This window comes from Cervus canadensis, chromosome 6 (assembly GCF_019320065.1).
Source record: "Cervus canadensis isolate Bull #8, Minnesota chromosome 6, ASM1932006v1, whole genome shotgun sequence".
NCBI classification, from domain to species: domain Eukaryota; kingdom Metazoa; phylum Chordata; class Mammalia; order Artiodactyla; family Cervidae; genus Cervus; species Cervus canadensis.
Genome location: NC_057391.1, coordinates 63,381,655 through 63,400,564, shown reverse-complemented (window position 1 = coordinate 63,400,564; position 18,910 = coordinate 63,381,655). Strand labels below are relative to the sequence as shown.

The 18,910-nt window shown below is 34.8% G+C and overlaps 1 protein-coding gene across 5 annotated transcripts in view; it reads right to left on the bottom strand.

The window, feature by feature from the left end:
• KTN1 (kinectin 1) overlaps positions 1–18,910 on the bottom strand; it is a 112,284-nt gene that overhangs the window by 22,018 nt on the left and 71,356 nt on the right. For 3 of the 5 annotated variants that reach the window (XM_043472164.1, XM_043472163.1, XM_043472165.1), the window contains 13 exons: positions 18,077–18,145; positions 17,434–17,471; positions 14,940–15,030; positions 14,722–14,790; positions 13,472–13,509; positions 12,822–12,912; positions 12,676–12,744; positions 12,162–12,199; positions 10,322–10,412; positions 7,296–7,364; positions 6,250–6,287; positions 4,659–4,749; positions 2,565–2,651 (listed from right to left, as the gene is read on the bottom strand). In XM_043472164.1, coding sequence (XP_043328099.1) covers positions 2,565–2,651; positions 4,659–4,749; positions 6,250–6,287; positions 7,296–7,364; positions 10,322–10,412; positions 12,162–12,199; positions 12,676–12,744; positions 12,822–12,912; positions 13,472–13,509; positions 14,722–14,790; positions 14,940–15,030; positions 17,434–17,471; positions 18,077–18,145 — 879 coding nt within the window. The remainder of the gene's footprint in view (positions 1–2,564; positions 2,652–4,658; positions 4,750–6,249; positions 6,288–7,295; positions 7,365–10,321; positions 10,413–12,161; positions 12,200–12,675; positions 12,745–12,821; positions 12,913–13,471; positions 13,510–14,721; positions 14,791–14,939; positions 15,031–17,433; positions 17,472–18,076; positions 18,146–18,910) is intronic. The other 2 variants (XM_043472166.1, XM_043472167.1) reach the window with 1 other exon arrangement.

The window sequence follows — 18,910 nt, the reverse complement described above, 5'->3', positions numbered from 1 at the left end:
TTTAAACTGACCTTTCAAATCCGTTACAGATTTAAGATCTATTACAGATTTAAGATGCACACACTTCATTTTGAGAATGGTATAAAATGGTATAAAAAATCTAAAGTTACGCAATAAGAAGCTAGAGATTAATCATATTCTGTACATATAAAATGCTGTTACTTTACTCAGATTAATGGCAGGATTTTAAAAATGGAATATTTAATAGAGTATTTTCAACAATTCAATGAGTTTTAATGGAATATTTCCAATAACTCAATAAAGCCCACTATTTTTCAGAAATATACCCATCTAACTGCATAAAATAAGGTACATTCATTTAAGGAAAATGATTAACAGCTAATTCAGAAACAATCAAGAGCTCATTTTTATCATCTGACCATAGAAGTGGTGGGCTTCCCTGATAGCTCAGCAGATGAAGAATCCATCTGCAGTGCAAGAAACACAGGAGACAGGGGTTTGATCCCTAGGTCTGGAAGATGCTCTGGAGAAGGAAATGGCAACCCACTCCAGTATTCTTGCCTGAAAAATCCCATGGACAGAGGAGTGGCGGGCTACAGTCCATGGAGTCACAAAGAGTCAGACATGACTGAGCAACGAAGCATAGAAGCAGTGGTGCAACCTCTAAAGAAAATCAGTTAGGAAGAGAGACTGTGAGACAGAAAACTTTTTGAAAATTCCCCAAGGGAAGAATAATCTAACTAAAGGAAATAGATGTCTAATTTGTAACTAACAAGAACAAAGGTAAACCAACAAGTTAAGTAAAAAGTTTTCATTTGACATAGTAGTTTGGTTGTGAATAGCAATTTCCATTCCACCTTAAAATCTGGAAAAGATATAACTGAAGATTGCATCATTATCATTATTTCCCTACTATTACAATTTCCTTACTATTTTTATCAAGTGTAATATGTGTGAAATGTCTTTCATGTGAACCTGTCATTTACAGTGGCTCCTCAAGAACATATTTACTCCTTACAGTACAACTTGTAGTCTATAGGTTAATCAGTATCACTTTATACCTATGCTATCTCAGGGCTGTCTAAATATACACATTAAAACAGAGAAAGAGTATAAAGTCTATGCTCTATAGATCATTAGCCATGCAAGAGACCATCATGCATTTGGTGATGAGGTTTGAAACATAGATAAATTCTTCTATTCATCACCAAACACATGGTGAAACAAATTCTAGTTTTCTTTTGGAATCATAACATGCAAGAATGTCAAGTGGTATATAACTTCTTATAGGAATAGCATGATATTAAGAGTTTAGCACTTTGTAGATAACCAGCCTCATTAGCAAAATAAAAGCTAACTCGGAGATCTTAACAGTGAAAACCAAAGTTATAGAAACAATCAGAAACTATACAGAGCCCCTACTGCTGACAGAGCTGACTGCAGCCACTGACAATGAAACAATAATGTCCAAGCTGGCCTAGATTTTTCTATTCTCTGGTCTAGATTTCTCTGGTCCCAATATTTGCTAGCTGTCTCAAATCAAGGTTTTAGTGAAAATTAGGGTCTGATGAGTAAGTATGTAACTAAACACATACCCATCACACTAAAGGAAATATAACTACAAACATATATTTGGTTAAAATTTTTATTACAATTCTACTCTGCTTTTTTTTAAAAAAGTCCTTCAAATGCCATAAAGACTTACATTTAAAATTCAACGTATTACCTTAGCACACAAAATATTGATAGTTCTAGAATGCTGAATTGAATAACAGAATGAACTTTAACCCATAACAAAAACTCAACAATTCTGTTCCAAGTTTATTCTTGGTAGGAATTTTCAAAATTCTTGAAACCGCCCCATTTATTTCTCTCAATCTTTAAATTCAATTTCTCAATTCTAATTGATTACAAATCTTTAAATCCATGGAACAACTTGAATTCAGGGAGAATTCTTAATTATCTGTAAGACAGAGGGAGGATATACGTTTCAGGAGTACTTTATATACTCCAGTTAAGAGAATTATCCCTTATACTAATACTGTATACTAAACATACATGCATCATTATCGTCCAGCTGCTTAAAAACCTAGTTTAATTTCATCGCTTCTAAGGGACCATGCCCAATAACACACCCAAAATCGATGCCTTCCTTGTACTTCTGAAGACTTTCATCGTTTTCCACCTTGTCTGAGTCATCTTGGTATGCCTCAGAGAATCTAGGAGAGTCCACTGGGTGTGTGTTTGTTAATGAGACTAGACTTTTTTTGGCTCAGTTTGCACCAAGTTCTCTTAACCAACCCAAGAGGTACACTCTGTCTGACAAGAGCTTACATGGGTAGCACAGGTCTCCTGAGACTCTTAAGCTTAAAGCAGTAATCACCAAAGCTCAAAAAATCAGGTAATCACAACAAAACAGCATGCCCAAAATTAAAGCTTCAAGGAGTAGATGAAAAAAGCAGAGATGGCAGAGGTGATAAATATGGATGATAAGGAGATTTTATATTTAAATTGCAGTAAAATTAAATGCTTTAGTCAGATTTTAAGACAAGCTGCAGATTTTCTCTGTTCAGTGGATTGTTTCTAGGAGTTAGCATTACAACCTTGGAAGTCTTGTTCACTTTGTCCTGCAGCAATTTTTCAGTTGATGCCAATGCTTCCATTGCTTCCCAGTTTTTCTCCCGAAGGTCCTAATCATTTTTAGAAAAAATGATTTCAGTTTATCCATTATTGAAATATTTTTGCTTTTTGCTTCATCAGTATTTTGCACTGCATTTAAATGCTGGTTACGGCAAAATTATTTCAATGGGAAAATATGTATATTAGCAAAAAAATAAAAAGCAATGTTTAGAAGTTTGAATGAGAAAATAAAGATGCCCACTTCCCATGTTTTAGTATACACACCAAATACGCCAGCTTTAAAGTAATTACTATGCACACAAGACAAAGAAGAAAGCATTCAAAAGTAAGCACAGAAACCAAGATTACAAATATAATTTCAGGTACATCGAATATCAAAGGATTAAGGACAGAACAAATACACAAGTATTATAAAGGCTTTAACTATGACTTTTAAACAGGACCCACATCATTCATGGGACTTTCCACTGCAGCATAACAATTTTTCCTCTAAATATGTTTTATTGATTTAACACATTTCAAGTCTACCTGGGAATGACATAGGAATTCACTGTATTTCTCTATCTTTCCTGGCATGGTTAAATGTGCATACCAAAAAACCACCTGACAGGAATTGCACAAGCTACTTGATCAAGGCAAACAGGGAGGCTAGAAAGCTATAAAACCCATTCTTTTGTAAGAGAAAGAAGCTGCGCTCTGAAAGATCTATTTTAACAGCATTTCATTAGCAAATATTAATAAGGACAATCTGCTATATTTCAGTCTTTCTTCAGATTTAGAAATCTAAAAAGATTAAAAACAAAAACTAAAAAGCCAATAACCACTATGTATTGAATGCTTACTTGTGTGTCCAACACTGTACCTGGCACTTCACATAAATTTTCATTAATCCTCATAACAACCAGAAGAGGTACGTATTCCCATTCTATAGATGGCAAAACCACAGCTCAGGTAAGTTAATAAACATGATCACGTGTACAAAGCAAATGAGAAGGCAGAACTAGAACGGACTGACGTCACGATCTGCTGGCCTCCAGTGTCCCGGCTCTTTTCACACTCTGCAATGCCTCCAGCACTGCTGCTGCTGCTGCGTTAAACTGGCATTACTATGCCATCCTTATCTTACAATTCCCATCATAAAACACAGCTAGGATGTTAACAGTAATACTGGCAAATTCATCTCTGGTTTTCTGGCCAAGCAATGCTATTAGTAACGTTACAAACACACAAAGGGCAATTCACATACCTAATTTTGACAAACTCAGGGGAGCAGAAACATGTCAACTTGTTAAATTAACAAATTAAAGCAAACTTTGAAAAATCAAATTTCATTAGAAAATACCAGCTTAGATTTCAATAACATTTCTAACTTTGCTCAAGTCTTAACAATGAAACTTGTGTGTGCAAAAATTTTTCATCTAGCAAGAATGCTTGTATTCTACTTAAGGCTGTCGTCTTCTGATCAGAGAGACTTTAAGAAACTTATCTAAATTTACTATTTGTCAATATTTCTCAGGGCACTATCCCATCCATTCTAACCTAAATGTATTCAGATTGTGAGGCCTCTAACATGCTTAATCACCAAAATTTGAAAACGCCTCTCAGTTTAAAAAGGGAAGTGCCAGAGACTTCAAAAGACATATAATTATTGAAAATACTAAGTCTGAATTCTGGCATTACTCTTATAGTTTACAAAAAGGCTAGCCCAGTCAAAAAAAGAAAAGCCTTTAAGATAATGAGCTGAAAGAATAATTTTCCAGTAAAGGTTCAACAGAAAGTAAACTATAGGTTTCTTTTTAAGCTGAAGCTATAATAATTCTAACTCGAATATTTAAATATTCAGATGTGTACAAAATGGACTTTTCACTTATTCATTAAAAAAAAATCTACTCTCTAATAAAGTGATTTCCCCAATAATCTTCTCAAAAAACCTACACACAAAACAGTACTTTCCTACAAAGATTAAGAAATTTAAACTAAAAGTAGATTAAAAGAATTCTAATCCATGGATTTCAGTGAAATAATAATAAGCTTTATTCTGGTAAAGACTTGCTTACATTATTTTTCTTCCTCTGGTGTTCAACAGCATCCTTCAAAGAATGTAACTCATTCTGGAGATCAGTTATTTCCTTATCTCTTTCTGAAATTCTAAACCAGAAAATGGATTTATATAACAGTATTTTAGGTAAACAGTGAACATAATATTAGTTACTACAAAATAAAAACAGCAAGTAGGTGATGCTTTGAAAAACACAGTAACCTAGGCAAACTCTTTAGGCTTAATTACAGTTACCACAGAAAATTTATTTTCAGAATGAATTCTTATTTTCAGAAATAAATAAAACTTTACAGTATATGTTGACATTTATGCTAAAAAGAAATCATCCCCTAAGAAACAGTTCATGAATACATGAACTGCTATACTTGTAGTTACTTCTATTTTTAACTACGGCAGTGAAGTAACTATTTTCACAAGAGTAAAAAGTGATGTAGGTGCACTCCCTTAAATTTTTTTTCAGAAGGTAATGAAATCATTATGACTTTCAGTGGCTAACCCACAATAAAAGTATGACATTAACGTAAGGTAGGTGTTCTCATTTCACTTTCGTAACAGTCTTAGGATTCATGTTATTTTGGTTCTGTCAAATGACTTAGTTACTTCCCAGAAATGCAGAAAGAAATGGCAAAGATTTATACTTTGATTCTGTTATAGCTGAGAAGTAGCTAGGGTAGAAAATTAAATTACAAATACCTCTTCCCTAAGAATAAGGCTCTATATAAGGGGTTCGCAAACTAGAGTTCTAGGCAAGACCCACAGTCTGGTTTTGTATGAACTTCAAGCCAAGAGCTGATTTTATGTTTTTAAAGAATTGTGGGGAATAAAGGAAAAAAAGAGTATGAAACTATGTGGCCCACAAAGCCTAAAATATCCACTATCAGGCCATTTATTAAAAAGAAGTTTGTTTGCTGACCCTTGCTTTACATAGTCAATCTTAAGACCCAATTTAACAGTAAATAATTCTAAACTAGTAACTTTGTAAACCACCAACTTTGTAAACAAGTCAAGATGGAAGAACATATAGATATTTCACTGAATATACTTAATGTGGCTGACATTTAACATGTTGAAGCATACCAACTTATCTGAAATGACCTTAAATACAGCCTCTTAGAGAAAAATACAGACCCACAATAAAAATGCTTCAGTTAAAAAAAACAAAAACAAAAAAACTCCTTAAAAGAGAGCAACCATAAAGATTACAAGATTTGCTTTTTTAATGCAGAAGCTAAACCAAAGTTTGCATGGTTCAATTCCATAATGGTATCAGTAGAATAAGTGAGATAATTTAAGGTAAATTAGTAAAGGCTTCAAAGTATAGCTATATGTGATTAGATATTTTCTGAATGCCTGAAAAACCAGTATCACGCTCAACAAAATGTTCAAAGAAACCCAAATATTTAATACCATAAAAGGTACATTAGCTCAGCCAAAGGCATAGCTAAGCTCTTTGATCTACTATCCAAGAAATCCAAATAGAACTGTAAAAAGTAGGGGAGCATTTGCAATTACATTAAATTGCTTATCTGAGAACTATTTAGTAATAAAAATTACCACTTTTCAAATTGTGAATAAAGATTATTACTTACCCTTTTAACAGTTCTTCATGAGGGGGAAAAGAAGATGCCTATTAAAAGAGTTCAATGTTACTTTAAAACAAAGCTTTCCAGAAGACTGCAAATAATTAAAACTCTTCTCAGACATAAATTAAGGCAACACCAAAGGTAAAACTATAGCATAATTGATATGCCATCAAAAAGTAATTTTAATAAAAACATGTACACATTTATAAAATGTATTGAGTGTTAAATCAAACCTTCATTGTCACTATAGTCTTAAACTTTTCACTTAAATATATATCAGTTTCCTATCAAGTGCAAAGCACTGAGTTAATTTAAATTTTCATAATGCACAATTCATATTTGACTATGTTAAGTTTCCAAAAACCATTAATGAAGGAAAGGTTAGGTAATTTGCATGTAAAAACTTTTACATAATATTTACATATTATGTATATAGCCCTTCATATACAGTATTTAAGCTTGATGACTATAATCTCCCAAACTAAACTGCTATAAACTTCTTGTTGACAAGGATGCTAATTCTTTTGTCCTTCAAAATAGTTTCCAGTTTATCCATATACATACATAAGATAAATTAATTTAAAGACTATTTTGGCAACAATTAAAAAAACATATACATCATATTTTTACCAGGCAGAATTATACTTTGAAAAAGTATTTTGAATAGTGGTAAATTATTACTTAGATATTACACATTTCTTAGTTTCTCTCCAATTGTAGATGTTCTGAGAAAAGGGGAAGAATTAAGGCATACACACAGTTTTAAACTGACCTCTAAAGGATTTTATCTGACTTGCTAAGGAAAGCATTCTAAAGGATCTGAAAACATAGACACACAGATACAAAACAGAGCTGGAATATATATATAGTAATATTGTGGATACTTTATAAACTATAGATTATCATATCTTGGCTATGACATAACAAACTGCTTTATATTTTAGGAAATTTGATAAACAGTTATAAATAAACAAAACAATGAAAAGGCAAACATCATGAGTCATAAAATTTTTACCACATAAATAAAAGGCAAAGCATCTAACAGAACCTACCTGTTGGTAGTTTTGTTGCTTAAGCTCCTCAATTTGGGACTTAAACAATTTGTTTTCATCTTGTACTTCCTATGTAAACAAAAATTAAACATGAATACAGAAATTTTTATTTTCAATATAAACTTTAAAACATATCATACAAGCCAGAGAAATTCTAAAATAATAAAGATTTTCAAACGGTATAATAAGCCCTATATTAAAACACTTTATAAAATTAGAATAGGGCTTCCCAGATGGCAAGAGTGGTAAAGAGCCTGCCTGCCAATGCAGGAGGCATATGAGAAGCAGGTTTGATCCCTGGGTGGGGAAGATCCCTTGGAGGCCCAAGGACATGGCAACCCACTCTAGTATTCTTGCCTGGAGAATCCCATGGACAGAGGAGCCTGGCGGGCTACAGTCCATAGGGTCACAAAGAGTCAGATGCTACTGAGGCAACTTAGCACACACACATGCATAAAATTGGAATAATTAAATTATTCTGTACTATCTGGGGAGTGAGTATGTCTCAATGGAAGAAATCCAGAAACAAACCCAAACACCTGTAGGAATTTACTACAGGGTGATACCTCAAATCAGTAGGGCAAGTTCTACTGAAATTTTGGACTGGATATGTCTTTGTGTTGGGGGCTGTCCTACATACTGCAGGATGTTCAGCAGTATCCATAGTCTCCATCCACTAGACGCAACAGCACCACTCTCCCAGCTGTGACAACCAAAAATGTCTCCAAATACTGGGGCAAGGGTGAGGCAGGGAGGGGGGAGAACCACTGCAGTAAAGTAATAACAGATTACTTAAAAATGTAGCTTGTCTTTTCTTTTTTTAAGGTTGAAATGCTAATCTCATAACTTAAATTACATGTGAATAAAACATCTAAGCAAAAATAAATAAATTATAAACAGTATTAGAAGAAAACATGTGAAAACATTCTTATGATCATAGGAGAGATAAATTTCAAAACTTCAAACTCAGAAAATTACTTATATCTGAGTACATAAAAGTTTTAAACTTCTAAGGTGGGGGGGGACAAAGGAAGTCAAAAGAAAAACTTAAATTGCCACACATATGACAGAAGGCTAATTTCTCTTATTATGTAAAAAGGATCTTACTAAATTAGTTTAAAAAAAAAGTCAACGAAGAGGAGGAAATTAGGAAACTCATTTACAAATACTCATATACAAATGAGGAGTGCTTAACTTCTCTCATTCTTGTTTAGTCACTAAGTCACTGGTAGCATCCATAGCCAACTCTTTTGTAACCCTATGGACTGTAGCCTACCAGGCTCTCTGTCCATGGGATTTCCCAGGCAAGAATACTGGAGTGGGTAGCCATTTCCTTCTCCAGGGATTGAACCGACATCTCCTGCACTGGCAGGAGGATTCTTTACCAATGAGCCCACCTGGGGAGCCCTACTTCTCTCACTAGCAAATGTAAATTAAAATAATCTAACAGTCTTCCAAACAGAATATCAAATCTTTCATCTTCATCAGTATTGATGAGGATGAAAATGAATGGCTCTCTGTTGGAGAATGTAATTTAGTTGTTGTAGTTCAGTTGTTCAACTGAGTGTAATTTAGTTGTTGAGTTGTAATTCAGTCTATCACAGAGTGTTAATTAGTAAAAACACTTGGGAGGGCAATTTAGCATTATCTGACAAAATCTTAAATGAATCTACTAGGGAACAAAAGGGAATGTGTCAGAACCAACCCTTGGAGCAGAAAATGTGAAAACAAGTATGTGAGACAATGTTGTTGCTGTTCAGCCGCTCAGTCGTGTCCGACTCTTTGCAACCCGTGGACTGCAGCACGCCAGGCCTCCCTGTCCTTCACGATCTCCAAGTTTGTTCAAACTCATGTCCATTGAATTAGTGACGCCATTCAACCATCTCATCATCTGTCATCCCCTTCTCCTCCTGCCTTCAATCTTTCCCAGCATCAGGGTCTTTTCCAATGTGTCAGCTCCTCACATCAGGTGGCCTAACTATTGGAGCTTCAGCATCAGTCCTTCAAATGAATATTCAGGACTGATTTCCTTTAGGATTGACTGGTTGGATCTCCTTGCAGTACAAGGGACTCTCAAGAATCTTCTCCAGCACCACAGTTCAAAAGCATTACTTCTTCGACACTCAGCCTTCTTTCTGGTCCAACTTTCACATACATGCATGAGACAATGCAGGCATCTAAAATCTATCACTTCAAAACAAAGCTCTATAAGGACTTTCAATACTAACTACATGAAGCTGACGTGATAATATTTTCTATTTTAACTATCACTTTCAAGAAGGGAAAAAACCCTCTGCATAAAACTTTCACCCAAAAGTTCACTTGCAGGAATTTTAAATACAGATACAGTACTGTGTAAGAACCAGCCTGCCAATGCAGGAGGCCTAAGAGACACGGGTTCAATCCCTGGGTCAGGGAGACCACCTGAAGAAGGAAATGGCAATTCACTCTAGTGTTCTTGCCTGGGAGATCCCAGGGACACAGGAGCCTTGGTGGGCTACAGTCCCAAGGGTAGCAAAGAGTCAGACACAACTGAAGCAACTTAGCATGGTACTGTAAGTACAGAAGGTGTGTGTGTTAAGGATACTCACCATATAATTGTTTTAACAGGAAACACAACTCTAATCTAGGTATTCATAAACTAAGACTGTATGATTGTAAATAGTAATACAATCATACAAAAAATTTAACAACATCATTAAACATTAAGATAAAAATGTGCTTATGTGGAAATATCTCAAAAAGATTATTAATTGGGTGAGCAGAGGAGCAAAATACAAAAGTGTGTATAATTAAAAATACAGTATATTTAAACACACACACATTTTATGCATGGGCACTTACTCAAAAGATACATAAACAAGTGATAGTAGTTATCTGAGGAATGAGACCCAGGATCTGGGTGGGAGGGAATGTCATTTTGTATTCTATCTTCTTCTTTAGTAGTTAAAATTGTTTTCAAACATGCAAAGACAGTACATGATAACTTATTAACTCACATGATAATTTTAAGTAAACATATTTACCTGTAACAGCTTTGTTTTGTTGGAAAGATCACTCTCCCTCTCTTTTAGCACAGTTTCTAATCTCTTCATTTCATTTTCCTTTTCTTTCAACCTAGAATTTTTACAAAGATGTTATATTTAGTTAGGTGAATTGGAGGAGCATAGAATTTTAGGACAATAAACTTTTTCTTTTGTGATTCTATAATGATAGATACATCATACATTAGTCAAAAACCTACAGAATGTACAACACAAAACGGAACCCTAATGGATACTATGGACAGTCAAAACAATATACTGACTCCACTCATGAATTGTAACAAATTACCACACTAATATAAGATGTAAATAAGAAATGAAGGGGAGGGTATACAGAAATTCTCTGTACTGCTCTCTCAATTTTCTCTGTAAACCTAAAAGTGCTCCCCCAAATATTGCATTAATTTTTTAATGTGAGGTAGAAACAAATCTAAAATCATACTTTAATGATCTATATACCACTAAGAGGGCTTCCCTTGTAGCTCAGTCGGTAAGGAATCTGCCTGCAATGAGAAGATCTGGGTTCGATTCCTGGGTTGGGAAAATCCCCTGGAGAAGGAAATGGCAATCCACTCCAGTATTCTTGCCTGGAGAATCTCCATGGACAGAGGAGCCTGGCAGGCTACAGTCCAAGAGGTCTCAAGAGTCGGACATGACATAGCGACTAAACCACCACCACCAGACTGCTAACAACAGGCCTCAAACATGTCTCTCAGCTTTCTATTTGCAAATGATACAAAAGCACCTTGACAGTTACAGAAGCCCACAAGATACACAGTTGTACAAATGAGCAACACTAGTGCCACAAATAGAGACATCCCCTTTTTCTCCATGAAGATAATGACTTAACAAATATCTTCAATGTTTTACTTCTTTAAAGATAACAGCTTCAAAGAGCCACTTCTTAAACAACAATAAAGAATGAAAAGATCATATCTAAGCAAAAATCTCTTAAAAGTAATTAATAGAAGGCCAAAAAGATTAAGTCCAGATATACTTTTTACCACTTAGACCAATTTAAGAGAACAGACTTCACAGGATAAGATGAACAGAATAATACTTCCTATGCTCATTGCATGTATGATAGGTGCATGCTAAGTCACTTCAGTCATGTCCGACTCTTTGCGACCCTATGGACTGTAGCCTGCCAGGCTCCTCTGTCCATAAGATTCTCCAGGCAATACTGGGGTAGGTTCCTGTTTCCTCCTCCAGGGGATCTACCTGACCCAGAGAGCGAATCCACATCTCTTCTTGTCTCCTGCCTTGGCAGGTGGGTTTCTTTACCACTAGCGCCACCTGGGAAGCCCATGCTCATTAGATTGAATATTTTTACTATTTGGCACAATATGATTGACATGACAAAAGATACTACTTTCCCCAAAGAGCAAGTTACTTTTATAGAAAGAGTCCATATTCACTATCAAGATTACGGCTAAGATTATCTTCTGGTTAATTCAGAGATATTCATCTTTCAAGTAATAAAAATGATTTTAATTTTAAATAAATTTAACCTCTCTTTACAATAATTACATACTTCATTCAAAACGAGAGAGAGAGAGAACTTAAAACCAGTCCATATTAACAGAAAGAGTACTTTAGAGAATGCATTTGAAGAGTTTGGAAAGGACAGTCTTCAGGTATCTGAAAGCACTTGAAAGGTCTCTGTTTTATTACACCAAATAGAGATTTATTTACCCTTGGATTATAATTCCTACTTAACAAGAAAGTTAAAGACTTAGAAGAAACTCATCATAATATTCAAGGACATTCAAGAAAATATTGAAAATTTCTTCTTTAAAATGCTGACTAAAAGTATACTTACACAATCTGAAGTTCTTCAAATTGTGATGCAGAACAAGCCTAAGAAACAGATTTCACATTTTTAATTCTAACGTCAAAAAGATCAGGTTCTACAACATATTATAGAAACAGTCACCAATAAAATAAAAACACAATTATCTGTGGTAGATTTAAGATTGAGCCATTCATAGAACAAAGAATGAATTTTCTTTAATTTTTAATATCCACTTGTTAAAGGATTACAGATTAATACACCAATTAAACAACAGACACTTAAAGGTGAGAATGAGAGTCCATCTGAAAAAGTAAGGAGAGGAAATGCTTTTAGACTCAGGTTGACAAAAGAGCCAGTAACAGATTTGACAGGAATAAAAGTTAATTTTATTTTATCAACAACAATAAAACTACGATACCACAGTAATTTTTATGGCAAAAACAAACTCAGGAGAATATATTAACTTCTTTATTTTCTAGTACAGTAAAATAGAGATTCCTCGCTTTTTATAAAATATGCTGGCAATCTGTTTATACTATACCTCTTGAAACTTATGCTGCGCAAATTCCTGAACATGAGTTTTTAAAGATTCGTTTTCTTCCTGAAGATCCTGAAAAAGAATAAGTCTGAATAAAACTGACATTGAAACATAAAAAAGCGTGTTACCTTTCGTTTTTACCTTCTCACCTGTAGCCGTCTCCCTCTGTCGTCGAGGTCTTTCTCCTTCTCTTCTAAAGCGGTCTTCATGCTATTCATCTGCTCCTCCTTCCCTCTTAATCTAACAGTAAGTTAACAGAACTATCAATGCAAATGTTACATGACTCAAGACTCAACAAAGTAAAAGTACTGGAGACTGGAAAAGTATATTTCAGATTACACTCATAACCCAAATTGATTAAATAAGCTAAAAAATAAATATTTTATGTATAAGGGCATATAAGACATCAAACTGAGAAGCAGCTCTATTCCCACCCATTAACACACTGTTTAAGTCAATACCGGCAAATTCAGCTTATTACAACTAGTTTGGGTATGAAATATATAACCAGTTTCACAGTGACTATTAAAATGAACATAGAGTAACACATCAGTTTAAGGTCATGTTTAGATTATAAACCAGAAAAATAAGACTTCCACTGTGTCCCCACTCCCATCGGTAAACCTGTAGATTAACGTCTAATGAAAAATTTAAGACCTTGAGGCCTTTAAGATATAATTTGATATTCTTTAAAATATTACTTGAAATCAAATAAAAAGGAGTTAGGATTTTCATTATAATTTTATATTTAACTTGTGGAAAAGAAATATTAAAGCGAAGTGAGGAAGATGATACTTACAAGTTCTGAAGTTCCTGAACTTGAGAAGTGATAGATAACTGAAATGCAAAGAAGCAGAAAAACAGTAACTCATTTTCTTTCAGTTTATTTTACTAGGCTTTATGATAAACCTTAAAATATGTACATTTCAAATCACAAAGATCTTGGTTGAATTATTCATGTCAAAATGAGATGACTTGATTTCACCCTCTCCTGCCTCTGATGACAGTAAGAGTAAAAAATTTTAAAAAGGGGGATAGGGGGAGAAGAGACAAGGAATACAGTTACGAATGGTAAGTCTAAGGAAAGTGATACTTCTAAAACCTAAAATTGTGAAAATTAGAATATTAACTGTCCACATACCTCCCTACAAGGTCAGAGCACTTTTCCCTCCTGGTCTTCAAGGCCAACTACTCAACAGTACTTTATGTGTGTGCTTAGTCTCTCAGCCATGTCCAACTCTTTGCAACCCCATGTATTGTAGCCCACCAGGCCCCTGTCCATGGGGATTCCCCAGATAATAATACTGGAGTATTCTTTATACTCTCCTTTAATCTCCTCTTTTTATCATACACAATACAATAGGATTTTTTATTCCCCACTGTCTTCTCACAATCCCTTCAGATCTCGGCTTAAGTATCAGCTCCTCAGGAGGGGACTTTCTGAATTCTCAATCTCTGCTAGGAGTTTAATCATTTCCTCATACTTTATTTCATTCAACACATTATCTCCAACAAATAATACTTTGATAAGTAGGAGGAACTGAATAAACATTTCTAAATTAATCTGTTGGATGAATGTATGAATCATCTCTTCCATGCAATCTCAATATTTCTTTCAATGAAACCTTATCAGATTAAATTCACCAAAACCACACATTTATTTCCAGTAACCACATCTTCCTCTGAAATACCCCTATGAAATCTGTACTTTATTCTATAGGCAAAGGTTGAGTAATACATATATTAAAAATATTTTGGAACATGCATTTTAAAAAATAAGTTTACCAAAGTGTTTTGTTAAGTTGGCAAACTAAAATAAACAATACTACAGAAAAATTCCCAGAAAAAGAACTTTAACAATTAAAAGGTATGTTGATTCAAATATTAAGAACATTTTCTCAAATCAGGCAAAAATAATAAGCACAAAACCCAACATACTTACAACACACTACTAAAAAGTATTTTTCTGAGTAACAAGAAAAAAACCAAATAGTTCATAAATACATATACACTAATAAATCTGTCATGCTATGGCTCTGGGATTTTTACCTGTTGAGCCTTTTCAAGCTGGATATTTCCTATTTCTTCTTTTAGAGCCTCTATTTCCTGTTTCAAATCCTTGACAATGACAAAACAAACAAGATTGGACAATGGAAACATAGAAATTGACATAAAATGCAATGTACAGACAAACACATGAAATTAAATGGTATTCACTAAAGTTGATAAACAAAAAAACAAAACATAGGTTTTATCTCTCTGAATACCTGAATAGTTTTCTCCTTATTAGCAACTTTGAGAAGTTCAGCTTCCAAAAGCTCTTCCACAGACTTGATCTTTCCATCTTTTTCATGGATCCTTAGATAAGGAAATGCAGTGTTAAACGTGGAGAGAAATCATCAAGACCCACCACTAAGATATAAAAACAGCACCAAATCATGAACAAGTTCACCAAATCAATTCTCCCCGTTTTAAGTAAAAGAGCAACTTGAAGCCAGGAAAAAACACTTAAGAGTTCTTCCTAAACAAGAATTAAGCAGTAACTACTAGATGGTTGAAGTCTATTCACACAAGAAGCTGGTGACAAGCTTCAAAAGAGCAAAGGGAATGTAAGATTTGTATTCCAAAGAATACGGGGGAGAACTAAGTTCCTCTCAACAATATAGGCTTCTAGAGAGCTCTGAAAGAAGAATGGAACTGGAGGAATCAACCTGCCTGACTTCAGACTCTACTACAAAGCCACAGTCATCAAGACAGTATGGTACTGGCACAAAGACAGAAATATAGATCAATGGAACAGAATAGAAAGCCCAGAGATAAATCCACGAACCTATGGACACCTTATCTTTGACAAAGGAGGCAAGGATATACAATGGAAAAAAGACAACCTCTTTAACAAGTGGTGCTGGGAAAACTGGTCAACCACTTGTAAAAGAATGAAACTACAACACTTTCTAACACCATACACAAAAATAAACTCAAAATGGATTAAAGATCTAAATGTAAGACCAGAAACTATAAAACTCCTAGAGGAGAACATAGGCAAAACACTCTCCGACATAAATCACAGCAAGATCCTCCATGACCCACCTCCCAGAATATTGGAAATAAAAGCAAAACTAAACAAATGGGATCTAATGAAACTTAAAAGCTTTTGCACTACAAAGGAAACTATAAGTAAGGTGAAAAGACAGCCCTCAGATTGGGAGAAAATAATAGCAAATGAAGAAACAGACAAAGGATTAATCTCAAAAATATACAAGCAACTCCTGCAGCTCAATTCCAGAAAAATAAATGACCCAATCAAAAAATGGGCCAGAGAACTAAACAGACATTTCTCCAAAGAAGACATACAGATGGCTAACAAACACATGAAAAGATGCTCAACATCACTCATTATTAGAGAAATGCAAATCAAAACCACAATGAGGTACCATTACACGCCAGTCAGGATGGCTGCTATCCAAAAGTCTACAAGCAATAAATGCTGGAGAGGGTGTGGAGAAAAGGGAACCCTCTTACACTGTTGGTGGGAATGCAAACTAGTACAGCCGCTATGGAAAACAGTGTGGAGATTTCTTAAAAAACTGGAAATAGAACTGCCATATGACCCAGCAATCCCACTTCTGGGCATACACACTGAGGAAACCAGATCTGAAAGAGACACGTGCACCCCAATGTTCATCGCAGCACTGTTTATAATAGCCAGGACATGGAAGCAACCTAGATGCCCATCAGCAGATGAATGGATAAGGAAGCTGTGGTACATATACACCATGGAATATTACTCAGCCATTAAAAAGAATTCATTTGAACCAGTTCTAATGAGATGGATGAAACTGGAGCCCTTATACAGAGTGAAGTAAGCCAGAAAGATAAAGAACATTACAGCATACTAACACATATATATGGAATTTAGAAAGATGGTAACGATAACCCTATATGCAAAACAGAAAAAGAGACACAGAAATACAGAACAGACTTTTGAACTCTGTGGGAGAATGTGAGGGTGGGATATTTCAAAAGAACAGCATGTATATTATCTATGGTGAAACAGATCACCAGCCCAGGTGGGATGCATGAGACAAGTGCTCGGGCCTGGTGCACTGGGAAGACCCAGAGGAATCGGGTGGAGAGGGAGGTGGGAGGGGGGATCGGGATGGGGAATACGTGTAAATCTATGGCTGATTCATATCAATGTATGACAAAACCCACTGAAATGTTGTGAAGTAATTAGCCTCCAACTAATTAAAAAAAAAAAAAAAAAGAATTAAGCAGGAACTACTAGATGGTTGAAGTCTATTCACACAAGAAGCTGGTGACAAGCTTCAAAAGAGCAAAGGGAATGTAAGATTTGTATTCCAAAGAATACGGGGAAGAACTAAGTTCCTCTCAACAATATAGGCTTCTAGAGAGCTCTGAAAGCTATAGCAGAACTTATATGCAATTATAGCATTAAACGTTACAGACACGTCAAGAAAACAACACATATAAAAACTGACCTCTATTCAATATAACCTGTTCATTAATAGTTCTTACTGCTTAAACAAAATTAACAATTCGATACTCTAAGTTCATAAATGGGAGTCCATCATGGAAATTGATTTTTAACAATCACAAATTGCACTGGGAAAGCACAGCTAAGTTGCCTTATTCCAACAATGAAAAAATCCTAGCCACCTCAATTGCACAATAAAGTAAGACTTATGAGCAGGAAGAAAATGGAGCAAAAAAGACCAGCTTAATAATGTCATTACTTACACTTTCTTAAGCTCTTCAACTAGAGATGCAAAGGAAACCTAGAAATAGGAGGGTATCCTACTTAGTAATATGCTCAAAACATAAATGGGTCATAAATAGAAAAATTTGTTATTTTTTAAATTAAATTTTCTACTATACCAAAATCTGTGAAAAATAAACATGGGAATTAATTCTTTCCAGATTTTTTTAAATGTCAGAATTATGAAAATGAAAAGCACTTTGAAAGTAAGGAGCTTTAAAGCTACTTATGATAAGTATAGGTCAAAAGAAAAATAAATGTATAAATATTAAAATTATTAACTCAATGATCCTAACCATATAAGGAGAAGATAGGTAACCTCTTATACTATTATTTAGAATTTTTACTTTACATACATATATTCAAAACCATCTATCATTATAGTAATGAGCAAGGACATGCTATCTAGAGTACTCTATCCAGTGTCTGCCATAAAGTCAGCGTTTACTAAACTGCAGCTCCTATTACTCACAATCAAGTCACCAATCAATCACAGATTAAAACTACAAATGACAAATGCCATGTTGGAGAAGGGAGGAACAAACAAGATTTGCTACTGTACTTGATAACAGGTATGCCCAATGTTTAAAAGAGAACAGTTACAGGATCCACTTAATATATTACCTGATCATTTTGCTTGGCCTTTAAATCTTGAACTTCTTTTGTCAAAGATGAATTTTCTGTTCTTATTGCCTTTTTCAAAGACACATAAGTACAACATATTTTAATTTTCTGAAAAAACAACTAGCTTCAAAATATAGTAGCTTCTTATTTTTCTCTAGCTGCTTCTTTTCCTTTCTGAAGGCCCAGAAATCTCAGTTGCTCTACATGTCTACAATTCTATAACTTCCAGAGCCAGCCAAATAGAGTTTTAATTTGATTATCCTCTCAAGTACTTCTACTTATGTTTCCACAACCTGAAAACCACAAAGTATACCACTTGTCATGTCACTTCTCGCCTTAAAATCAAATACACTGTTTACCCTATTTCTTCCAGCAATCCTATTCAAATTAAGTTACTTAAGGCTAACGATGGGGCATCCCAAGTGGTGCTAGAGGTAAAGAACCCATCTGCCAATGCAGGAGACCTAAGAGATGTGGGTTCGATCCCTGGGTGAGGAAGATCCCCTGGAGGAGGACATGGCAACCCACTCCAGTATTCTTGCCTGGAGAATCCCAAGGACAGAAGAGCCTGGTGGGCTTACAGTCCATGGGGTTGCAAAGAGTCGGACACGACTGAAGCAACCTAGCACACGCTCAGGCAAAGCTAATGATAACCATAAAATGGAACTTCATTTTCTCATTTCTCTGGTCTCTAACACTACTTCATGAACTTATCAACTCTACTAGTTACTATTATAACTAGTTACTATTTGGTTATAATTCGGGCATGGGGGGAAGCACTACAAACCATAACAACAGTATCTACCTCATTAAGACAGTAAATGCTACAGTCAA